Source organism: Balaenoptera borealis (genome assembly GCF_965194805.1).
Source record: "Balaenoptera borealis genome assembly, chromosome: 7".
Taxonomy (NCBI): domain Eukaryota; kingdom Metazoa; phylum Chordata; class Mammalia; order Artiodactyla; family Balaenopteridae; genus Balaenoptera; species Balaenoptera borealis.
This window is the reverse complement of record NC_138864.1, coordinates 19,987,732-20,000,121: the sequence shown is the minus strand read 5'-3', so window position 1 is coordinate 20,000,121 and position 12,390 is coordinate 19,987,732. Positions and strand designations below refer to the sequence as shown.

At 42.7% G+C, this 12,390-nt stretch overlaps 1 protein-coding gene across 1 annotated transcript in view; it reads left to right on the top strand.

Moving 5' to 3' along the window:
• SLC26A4 (solute carrier family 26 member 4) overlaps nucleotides 1-12,390 on the top strand; it is a gene marked incomplete at its 5' end in the record, with an annotated part of 50,919 nt that overhangs the window by 21,032 nt on the left and 17,497 nt on the right. Inside the window, 5 exons of the mRNA XM_082399780.1 lie at nucleotides 1,705-1,818; nucleotides 5,655-5,732; nucleotides 5,874-5,969; nucleotides 7,137-7,243; nucleotides 9,492-9,561. Coding sequence (XP_082255906.1) covers nucleotides 1,705-1,818; nucleotides 5,655-5,732; nucleotides 5,874-5,969; nucleotides 7,137-7,243; nucleotides 9,492-9,561 — 465 coding nt within the window. The remainder of the gene's footprint in view (nucleotides 1-1,704; nucleotides 1,819-5,654; nucleotides 5,733-5,873; nucleotides 5,970-7,136; nucleotides 7,244-9,491; nucleotides 9,562-12,390) is intronic.

Below are 12,390 nucleotides of genomic sequence, written 5' to 3'. Positions count from 1 at the left end.
TAATATCAACTATCTAGTCAGTTTTCAGATTATCTTAAAAAGTTTTTTTAAACAGTTGATTTGTCTGGTTAAGTATCCAAACAAGCTCCATGTGTTGTATTAGCTTGATACATCTCTTTTTTGTTTTACATTTTTTAACAAATTTTTTTTTAATTGGGGTATAGTTGATGTACTATATTATATAAGTTTCAGGTGTACAACATAGTGATTCACAAGCTTTAGAGGTTATACTCCATTTATAGTTCTTAGAAAATATTGGCTATATTCCCTGTGCTGTATGCATCACTTTACTTTTTTTTTTAATTAATTTTTATTGGAGTATAGTTGCTTTACAATTTTGTGTTAGTTTCTACTGTACAGCAAAGTGAATCAGCTATACGTATACATACATCCCCTCTTTTTTGGATTTCCTTCCCATTTAGGTCACCACAGAGCATTAACTAGAGTTCCCTATGCTATACCGCATGTTCTCATTAGTTGTCTATTTTACACATAGTATCAATAGTGTATATGCATCACTTTACTTTTTAAGAAGTAAGTTGAAGTAATCCTAATTTTTAAAAAGTTAATTCAGTTAGGTCATAAATAACATTTAAGCTTAACATATTAGATTGGAATAAGAATTCTTCATGTAATCTAGTATCGCCTGGTAATTTTTTTTTTAATGACAGCTATAATACGGCAAAACAGTGCAACAAACACCAATGATAATAGTTGTGACCACTTTAAATTGAGGTGGTTTATTGTGCAATTACAGGTTTCCCCTGCTACCCAAAAGTAGAGCGTTCCTATGAAAACTTTCTTAAGCAGAAATGGCAGGAAAGTGAAGAAGCAGTTACCTTAGGACACATCTTGCAAACAGATGCACAAAATCCATTTAGATGAAGCACAGGTGCTCACCAACACAGTTCAAAGCGATGGCGGCGCGATGCTGAGATGCTGAGTGTAGTTCCCGGGGGAGGAGCTTGGTGGTGCCACTCTCCCTACTTGGGGGGCATGCTGCCTCTATAAGGGCTGTCTACAAAACAGATGCTTTTCGCCCTTTTTTGTAAAAGCGAAAAGCCCCTTGGGATTTCTTTCAGTTAGCAAAAACAGGTACTAACATAGGTCTTTCGTAAAAGCCAAGTGGCGTAAAGTGAACTTTTGAAAAGCAGGGGATACCTGTAATAGATACAGGACGGTTTTTGTAGCATCTGATACCTGTAATAGATACAGGACGTTTTTTGTAGCATCTGATACATTTACCAGGTGAGCTGATTTTCCACTGCTTGCAAATCTGCAAGTATGGTTGGTTTCTGAAAACACAGCATAGCAATTACAGCAGTTAAATGATTAGTACTCAATAAGAATAATAGCCCTCCTAATCATAATACACTTCATAGCAAATATCCAACCACAGAGAAAATATTTTATGTGAGAGTTACAGATATGCCACTCACCAGGAAGTGAAATAAGCATTTGAGCAAAAGATCAGTCAATCTTAAAAACAACTGAAAGCAGTGAAGCCTCTCTCAGGCTCTATGGAGCCAGAAGTCCCCATGTCTTCCAAGGGCCCCAAGCACCTTTAATGGTAAGAATTAAACTGGGACTCCCAGGCAGGGCGGGCTTGAGAGTTTGCTTTCTTAATGCTCTTCCTTAAACACTTGACGAGAGTCTTGCAAAGATTTGATTTGTAGCATCACTGCCATCCAGTCTCTCTCTTAGGAATTCATTGCCTTTGGGATCAGCAACATCTTCTCCGGATTCTTCTCTTGTTTTGTGGCCACCACTGCCCTGTCCCGCACCGCCGTCCAGGAGAGCACTGGGGGAAAGACACAGGTATGTAACAGCGGTGTCGTAATATCCATCTAGAATGATGGAAAGAATGAGTCAGGGGAATGGTGGCTCAGAAAGGCTTGCACAAGAACTCAGCAGAATGATTAGCCTTTGAGAAAAGAGAAACTTGTACTTCCTGGTCTGATTCCACCCGGGGTCTCTCCATCTCCTTGACGGTGATCCATCCCCTCCCTGATAAACTCTTCCACAGCAACATTTATGGTTTTCTGAAGCAGCAAGTCTCAAACCATTTTGTGTCAGTGCTCAGCTGGCAGATAGCTCCACTTACTTGCTTTTCCAGGGACGATAACAGTTGACAAGGAATCAGTCATGAAGAATGCTGATTTTTACCAGTTTGTTATCTGGGGATAGAGAAGGCCTAGTAAGAGCACTCTGTGGCTTAGTGAGTTATTATATTTTCAGGAAAATGAAAAGCTGTGTATTTACATTTCCTTTACAAGGATCAGGAGCTTCGTCCAGAGGCGTTGGGTCCCACAGAACAAGTTTGCTAGCCAAGGATATTTTTGTTGTAACATTTTGGCATTTCTTCCTGAGCAAGACTTTTGTTCCTAAAGTTCTGAATGTGGGTTTCATCTTGCCTTTTAAATGTGGTTTTTAAGTTGTTGCCTTCCCCCAAACCAGCATCCAAGTTAATCTCTGGAAAACTCCTCCTTCAATGGGCCAGAAAGCTCAGGAGCTGTTCTCAGGCCATTCTTTCCAGCAGGACATGAGTCAGCTAGGCCAAACCAAGTAGATGGGGGTGAGGGGCAGCTCAGGAATTGTGTTTCTGTTATGCCTGAAGAGTTTTCTCATCCCAACACAGAAAGAACTATTATTTAAGAGTAAAAAGTACATTGAGACTATAAAGGAGAACAACAAATCCAAGGTGAATAGGGTAACACACACACACACACACACACACACACACACACACACATACACACATACACACACAGAGAGAGTCTTCAAATAGGGTTTTTTAAGGTAGAGACACTTACAAATAAGTACAAAAGAGAGAAACTGAGAAAATGAATGACTCCAACAAGGAAGTTGCCCAGGGGGAGCCTGAACTGTCCCCAAGGTGCCCATCATGCTCCTTTACCATTTATAAAGGATCTTGGTGACAGGGTCAGAAGAACTGGCCTCTTCCAATTTCTTGGCTCCCATTCAACAAAAATTTAGTCTAAATTTTCAGAATTTTTCTGTTTAAAATTGAGTTTTCTTTGCTTTTTTCTGCAAACATTTCCAGCTTTGTGAGAGCAAATAAAACAATACAGCCTCAAAAAAAAAAACAATACAGCCTCAAACAGGAAGCATAACCAGAGATCTGTGGTCAAGGGGAAGAGGTTGGAGGTGATTGCCAGAGTTGTACCTGTGGTTCAGGGGGTAGCTGTCAGCAGTGAAATTTTCTGCTGCTTCCACTGGAGATGGGGCCCTGACAAGCTCTCCAGGGCACATGGCTGTAAGTGGGTGCAGGCAGAACCCCAAGTGCTGATGTCCATTCTCTGCTGTTACTTCCAGGCTGAAATGGGCACAGTCCCGTCCATCCTCCCCTCCCGTCCTAAGAATGCCCATGTAAAGTGATTCCTTGGCAGAGGGTTTGGGGATAATGGTGTTCTGGTAAGCTAATACCCCCTGCAACACACTGGCGTGTATTATATTTAGGAATGAAGGATGCCAGGATTTCAGTACTGAAGAATGAAACAAGCAGAGAAATAGCTTGATATTTAATTACTGAAATGTATACTAAGTTCTGGGATTAAAAGTCTAAGTGTCTGGACTGAAATCCAGGGACTTGTGACCAGCTGAACTGGCAGGTCTTCTCCTGTTGTGTGGCTTCTCATGTTTTTTTTTCATGTTGGAGCCTCAGTTTCTGCATCTATGCAATGGGGATAATAATCGTATCCGCCTCATAGGGATGTTGTGAGGATTAAATAAGAAAATGTTTATAAAATCCTGGCACTCACTTGTAAATGTTGATGGTTCCGGTCATTAACTTCTCAAAGTAAGAATAGTGCCTTAGTACCTATGATACATACGTTGTACTTGACACATAAGAAGCACCCGGCATGTATTTGCTGAATGAATGAACAGAATCATAAGTGTTAGTGGACATCAACTGTTTTCAACACATCTACAGATTGTAGAAGAGCTCAACATTGCAACCTGTGCTTTCTCTCACCCCCATCTGACTCCTACTGATTCATGAAAAAGTAATTATGATGACAAACTATTCCCTAGCTCTGGTTACCCTCTCACTTAAGAGAAGAATTAATTTTCTAGTAACTGAATCTGCTCATAGATATGAAATCTACAGCATTTCCTGCAAAATAAGTAATTTTCCTTTATAAATTAAGTACAAGTAATGGGTTCCCTCACAGATTTTAAAATAGTAACCAAAATTAGTCTTGGTCCCCATAATTGGAGGCTAATGATTTCCTATCCTCAGTGAGTAGGTGGCCACCCTCCTGGCATGAGTTGGGCAGCCGGCTGTGGTCCCTGTCCCCAAATCTCCATCCCTCTCACCAATCCACAGAGCCCTACATCCACAGTGAGATGCAAGTGCCTCATGATAGACAATGAATGTTGGTTAAGTAATTGCGTAGAAGAAAGGAAGGAAGGAAAGGAGGGAAGGAGGGAGGAAGGATACCAGCTTCTCTGCTTAGGTAGGAGAGGGGAAAGCTCACCAAGGTACTGGGAACCCGGAGGTGTGGTGCTGGGAGATAACAAATTGCCTAGAAAAGGGGATCTGGCTGGACAGAGCAGACTTTTCAGTGAGTCATATACATAATATCGCCTCAGTCTGGCCTACGTATCCTCTGAACATGACTGAGCAATTTGCCAGCTGGAGTGAATGAGCGTGGATATGAAATTTCCTTAAGTTTTCAGACTTTTAATTTCTATTGGCTTTATGTGTCTCCTTGAAGGCAAACATCTTGCACTAGGGCAGTACTTGGGCCCAGGGCAACCTTCTCTGCTGCTTCCTCTCTGGTCGCTTTGCTTCTGGCTCCCTGTCTCCTTCTCTCCTTTGTTTCAGAGCTACTAGGCCTCACCTCGGCCAGGCCCCAGCTGTCTCAGCAGAGAACCCATTGGTCATCTAATCACAACAGAGAGTAGTCCCCACCCCCTCAGCCTCTCTCCTAACTAGTTACGGATCTTAGGAGAGCTTTTTTGCCAGTGAAGGTAAAGTTTCTGAAGCTTCCTTGACTCCTGCTACTGCCCACCCTAACTCGGGCTGCTTGTGGGGCAAAGCTCTGAGCCTGCATCCGTGCAGCTGTGGGAGGATGCGGGAGACGTGGTCCCACCTCTCAGCAGGCTCGTGTGGCATTCTGAATCTGCAGAAAGACTGGTAAATTTATTTTCTCTGAGATTATCATGGCAACCACGTATACAAAGTGTTATCTGAATTGTTATCAGGTTGCTGACTCCATAATGCAGCAGAATCAGTTTTGTGCTATGAGAATTTATTTCCCAAGAACGTTACAAGGATCTGTTGTCCGGGAAGGGGGATGGGCCCTGTTTCCTCGAATGGCAAATGACTAGAAGTTTGGCCTCTTGAATTGACACCAAAAGTATAGGTCTGCAATGTATTCAAGTGCAATCCAGGCTTTACTCTAGCAGACTCAGGGTCCACATTTTCTTTAATTTCTCGGCCATAGCTACTAAATGTATGGTTTTAGCAAATAATTCTCACTTGTCTCAACAGTATTGAGCAGAAGGGGGGAAGTTGGGAAGTGTCACGTGTGCCCATGAACAGGCTCTTGCACGCATGTGTCCAGCAAGCACACGTCCAGAGGGGGCAGGACGGACCCTGGTTATGGGACACGTATGTCTTTCAGGTTGCCGGCATCATCTCGGCTGGGATTGTGATGATCGCCATCGTTGCCCTGGGGAAGTTTTTGGAACCCTTGCAGAAGGTATAACCCTGCTTCTCGCCACACCGATTACACACTTCCCCTTCACTGCTCTGCCACTGGAGAAATAACAGGGGATTTAGAAGTCATCACATGGAAAACCATTCCCCTGAATAACTCAGCCTTCCCTGTCTCTCTTGGCAGTCGGTCTTGGCAGCTGTTGTAATCGCCAACCTGAAGGGGATGTTTATGCAGGTGTGTGACATTCCTCGTCTGTGGAGGCAGAATAAGACTGATGCTGTAAGTCACTTACCATCCATTTTTCTCTGAAATAAGAGTTGCTTCTTATATGCTTCTTGCCATATTATTACATCCCCTTATCTCCTACGTCTTACTTGCATTTTGGGAACCAGAGCAGAAATTAGAATTTTGTGGATAAGCCAAAGCTGGGAAGTCCTCCACATGAGCTGTGATTTGTGAAGGTCCTGTATCTCTGGGAAGATCAATATCCGGCAAGAATCCCATATGAGCTCCTTCGTATGCCCTTGGCCTTCTAAAGCCAAAAAACAAACAACAATTTTTTTTAAAAACCCTCTAATTTAGAAAGACAAACAAAACAAAAAAAGCAAAAACAAAATACGAAACCCCACGTTGATTATAATTTTGATTAAAGTAAACTTTACAAGTCTTCTGAGGGATTGTTAGAAAAAAAAAAAAAAAAGAAGCTAAACCCTTCAGAGTTCTGCCCTAATTTAAACCAGAACAGATAAAAAGAATGGGAAAACTCCCTATATATCTATATGGAAAGATCTCCAAGACAAATTGTGAAGTAAAAAAGAGACCAGTGCAAAATGGAAGAGTGTGTATAACACACTAAAAGAAGGGAAAATAATATATGCTTTGTAGTCATATTTGCTTGTATTTGCCAAAAGAAATGCTGGAGAAAAGTGTGCACATGTGTGTACACACACATACACACACACACACACAGAGAAATAAACGAGGACACAAGAAAGGAGAGTGGTTGGGAATGGATGGAGAAAGGAGAGAGTTGCAACCAAGATTTTTCACTGCACACTTTTTTTTCCGGCCGTGCCGTGCAGCATGCCAGATCTTAGTTCCCCGACCAGGGATCAAACCCGTGGCCCCTGCAGTGGAAGCGCAGAGTCTTAACCACTGGACTGCCAGGAAGTCCCACTGCACACCTTTTTAATACTAATTTTATTTTGAACCATGTCAGTATATTACCTATTAAAAAATTAAATTTAAGAATATTTAAATGGAACAGCTGGCCTTTACTGGAAAGGGCAATTTCCACTTCCACTTAAAATATGCAATGAAGTCAGAATATTTTACAAAGCTGTAATTTGTTCGTGGACAATTGATCTTATTATTTTTACAGGTAATTGCTCACCTGATGGTACCTGATGAATTAACATAATTCCTTTCATTTCCATGTTTTCCTAGGTTATCTGGGTGTTTACGTGCGTAGCATCCATCATTCTGGGGCTGGACCTCGGTTTACTAGCTGGCCTTATATTTGGATTTCTGACTGTGGTCCTGAGAGTTCAATTGTGAGTAATATAAGATCCAGGTTATCTATAAACCGGACAACACACCCTGAGATTTCTTATATTTCTTTATTGTGATAAATACAATAAAAGCACTCCCTTTCATAATAGTTACTACATATTGAGTGCTTCTACAAATTAAGCGTATGGTGCTTTACACACATTATCATATTTAGTCTTCAAAAAAATCCTGTGAATAGGTTTTACTCTCCTCATTCTAGTAAGATAACTGAAGCTCAGAAAGGTTAAGAACCTTCCCCAAGATCAGCTCGTCAGTGGCAGAGACAGGATTTGAACCCAGATGTATCTCACCCCAAAATCTATGCACTTATTCACATGCTCTACTGCTATGCTCTCCTCCAAGTCATGGTAAGACTAAAAGATACATGATTCAGCAAAAGACTGAAGTTGCTGCGTCGTTTCTTTTTAAAATGAGATGATGTCTGAGAGGCACTGGGCCCAAGCCTCGGGCCCAGACAGCTGCTAAATATATTATAGCTCATTTTCTTTTGAAGCTAGTAACCCAGAAGTTATGTAACAACCCAGAACAGGAGACTTTAAAACAGTTGACTGTAGCCAAAATTCATTCAAATCTGCCAAATAAGGTATGTACCCAATAAGCCATACCAATTACGCGAAGTAGACATAATTAGGTCATCTGCAGAGTGAAAGCAGCAAAGACACAGTTCAAAGTAATGGAAAACAATCTGTGAGGCAGCCTAAAGGTGTATGTTTTTTCATTTGTTTTGTTTCGACTTTTAAAAAACTTTTTTATTAAAAAAAATCTTTTTTTTGGCCGCGAGGTTGGCAGGATCTTAGTTCCCCAACTGGGGATACACAGGCTCTCGGCAGTGAGACTGCGGAGTCCTAACCACTGGACCGCCAGGGCAGTCCCTTCTTTTGACCCTTGAGAGGTCTTTGGTAGATGCCCTTCTGGGTCTATGGAATTGTCTGAACAGAGAGAAGAAGCGTGCTTCTCTCCTTCCTCAAAACTTCTGTTATCTTCCCAGACTTCTGGTCCATTTTTTGCCTGCGCTTGGGCCATGAAGGAATACGAAACCTGGGGAAACCTCAACACGGGTGTCTTCAACTTAGCATAAGTCCACCTTTCCCGTTCCACCAACCAGTTATCCTTCCCTCCCTTCTTCCCTCCCCTGGCATGTTGGAGACTACCCAAACGCTTGTGTTTACTGCCTCAGCACCCTTAAATGGTTGCCCAAGGGCCCGAAAGAGTTCACAAGCGTCCAAAGTACCCAGTGTGCTACTGGGAAACACCTCAGAAACTCTCCTTGGAAGAGAGTTTTGTGCCCTGATGCCTCCGTGTTTACTTTTACTTGTGTGAGTGTGACTGGGGGAGAAGGGTTTTGCAGAGAAAGACTCTACAGTTTCTAAGCTTTAAGTTAAAAATCGGCACTGCACAGTAAGCTGAGGAAAATCGGTGGCACCGTTTAGCTGCAGATTTGGTAACGAGGCTTTGAGCCAACAAAAAGCAGTATCCTCCACGGTATTTAATTTCCAGTAATTGTAAGGCTGATCCAGAGAGCACATTGCTGAGTGTACCCTAAACAGACACTCTTTCTTCAGGAATTGTATTTAGCATATGTCCCTAGTCACACTTGAAGAATCATGGAATTTATGTGGTCGCATCAGAAAACAGGAAATCAACAGTCTGGTGGATGGGAAGGACTTATGTCTGGTCCTCCCAGGCTCCTATTTCTATGAAATGAGACTAATGTGATCAGGGCAGACTCCCCATACTTCATCAGAAAGTTGCTATAACTCACAAGTAAGTTCTAGGCACCGTGCCAGGCAATGAAGACCCATGGGTTAAAGATAGAGGCTGCGCTCCTCTTCCCTCCAGGGCCTTTTTGAACTTCTCTAAACAGTTGACTCACCAGTAAAAATGAGGATAATACTGCTGATCTTTCAGGGTTATGGTAGGGCTCAAATAAGATTTAACATGTGTGAAAGCTCTTTGCTTATCCTATAAAGTCTTACACATATGAAAGTATGGTGCTCATTACTTCTTGCAGGCATCAGAAATGAGGCACACTTCCTTCTTCTCCCCGAATCCTACACAAACACCGGCTGTTCCCTTCAGAGTTAGCTACCGGAAAATGTCATCTGCGATAGAGACAGAGTCCAAAAACACCCAAATTATGGGCTCTTTAGTATCTGTAATTTCTTCTAACTTTTTATTCCAAAATATGCCTGTTCCAAAAAATCCTGACCTTAATTTTTCTTCTTTCAGTCCCTCATGGAACAGCCTTGGAAGTATCCCTAGCACAGACATCTACAAAAGCACCAAGAATTATAAAAACGTAAGTGCCTTTGTGAGACATTGGCTGGACTTGGGTTTGCTAAGCTGGATTTTCAGGGGTTGCATGTTTCTCTTTCAGTATGTTAGGGATAAGGTAGCCAAAAAGGGAGGCTACTTCTGTTGGGAAAGTCCAGAAGTCCACTGGGGGGTGTCAGGAAAACGTTCGATCCAGTGTGCCCTCTGATATCCTAGGCTTATGTGAATTTTGTCCATGCTAGTTAAAATGTCATTTTAATGTCAAACCATTGTACAGGGAATTTTAAAAAAAATAGGCAATTCAGTTATTTCCATAAGTTGAACCAAAATTCTATTCCTCTGAGTGAAGGGTGTCAAAAGACACAAACTTCCAGTTATAAAATAAATAAGTCATGGGAATGTAATGTACAGTGTGAAGACCATAGTTAATAATACTGTATTGCATATTTGAAAGTTCCTAAGAGAGTAGATCTTAAAAGTTCTCATCACACAAAAAATTTTGTAACTATGTATGGTGACAGATGTTAACTAGACTTATTGTGGTGATCATTTTGCAATGTATACAAATATCAGGTTGTACGCCTGAAACTAATATGTCAATTATAACTAAAAAAAAAAAAAGACAGCGCCTCAGAGACATCTAGGACAAAATAAAACATATGTTGTAACAACATTCCCAAAAGAGAAGAAGAGAAAAAAAAAACAGACAAAATATTGAATAATTATCAAAACTTTCCCAAATTTGAGGAAAACCACAATGTACAAATCCAAAATGCCCACTGAACCCAATTAATGTACACACAAAAATCCACACCTAGAAACACTACAGTAACACTGCTGAAAGCCAAGATGGTAACAGCAATTTTTTAAGCAGCAAGAGGAAAAAAATTTCTATTTCTCTGCTATGTTATCCTTATCCTCTATGACACTGTCTGAAATCCCTGTAAGATTTTCTTCATTCAATTCTAAGAAGAGACGTTCATGTTCTCTGTCATAAAGAACCTTATTTGACATTTTTCTCTATCCTTGGAATTGGAAGAAATAATATATAATACAGAAAATAAAAAACGAAGAAAATAAACATTCCACGGATGGGCTTATGTTCCCTGCAAATAAGAATGCTTAGTGACCACCAGAAGGAACAAACATGAAAAAGCAGAGAAAGAAAGAAAATTCAAGGGGGCGGTCCAAGATGGATTCTGGAACAGGAAGATTCTGAACTCACCTCCTCCTATGGACACACCAAATCTACAGCTACGTAAGGAATAATTCTCTCTGAAAAAGAACTGATAACTAGCTGAACAGCTCCTCCACAACAAGGGATAAAAGGGCCACATCGAAACAAGTAGGAGAGGCAGGGATGCAGTCTCGCCAAAACCCACCCCTGGCTCCGCGTCCCACAATAGGGAGGAATGTCCTAAGTTTGGAGCTACTCCCTGAGGAGCAAGGGGTTTGTACCCCACATCCCTTGGGACCTGCACCAAAGCGTCGAGGCCCCCAAAATGTCTGGTTTTGGAAACCAATACGGCTTACATTCAGGGGCCCCGAGGGGACTGTGGGAATGTGAGATACTCCTTTGGAGGGGCTCACATGTGGGCTCACTCATCCTGGGACCCAGCACGAAGGCAGCAGTTTGAAAGTCCCTGGACTATATGTGAAGGAGATTCATTTGCTAATCTTAAAGCATCTGCCAGAGGGGCAAGGACCACTTGGGACTTGCTTCAGGGATGGAGGCACTGGCAAGTGCCATTTTTGCGCTCTCCCTGTACCTTGCTAGTGTAGGCGGGTGCACCCAGGCACAACCTCAATAAAGCCACAGGTCTGCTCCGCTCCCAGCACTCTTCTCTTGCATCGCTAAAGCTGCAGCATGGCCCACCCTCAGCACTCTCCTGTAGCCATGCTAAAGCTGGTAGGTGAGCACAGTCCACACAAGGAACACCCCTTGGTTGCCTGGCCCTGGCGGCCCGAGGGCCTTGCATGCCTGGGCCCCACAGGACTGTAACAGTTGGAAAGATAGTTCTGGGCAGGCTACCACACCCAGGGTACTACAGAGATTGCAGACAAAACATACCCCAGTCCACCTGTGAAAAAGGCCCATTTATTTACCCCAGAGCTTTAACCTGAGTGACAGCCTTCAGGTTTGCCACACATATAGAGGCTACAGAAATGCTCTCAGGCAGTGTAGGCAGGGAGACGTCATTCTCAGACCCTCCCTTGGCCTCGCCACAGCTTGTGGTACCTCCCAGAAAGGAGTTCATCTGAAGCTCCGATTTTTGCAACCATCACCCAGGAGACACCACCATGTCTCCTGAGGTCAGTAATTGTGGTTCCACAAGACTGTATATATTTTCATACTTTAAAAGCTGCTGCCTGAGGATCTGGCTTCCAATCAGTCTGAAACTAGATGCTGAATGAGATCCCTCCCCTTGGAACGCTGACAGGTCTTGGCACACCATCAACAACTGGGGCCTATCAAAAATAAACCAGGCTAGGGACTTCCCTGGTGACGCAGTAGTTAAGAATGCGCTTGCCAATGCAGGGGACATGGGTTCAAGCCCTGGTCCGGGAAGATCCCAGATGCCATGGAGCAACTAAGCCTGTGTGCCACAACTACTGAGCCTGCGCTTTAGAGCCCATGAGCCACAACTACTGAGCCCGCAAGCCACAACTACTGAGCCCACGTGCCGCAACTACTGAAGCCCACGCGCCTAGAGCCCGTGCTTCGCAACAAGAGAAGCCACCGCAATGAGAACCCTGTGCACCACAATGAAGATAGCCCCCACTTGCCGCAACTAGAGAAAGCCCATGCACAGCAACAAAGACCCAACGCAGCCAAAAAATAAATAAATAAATA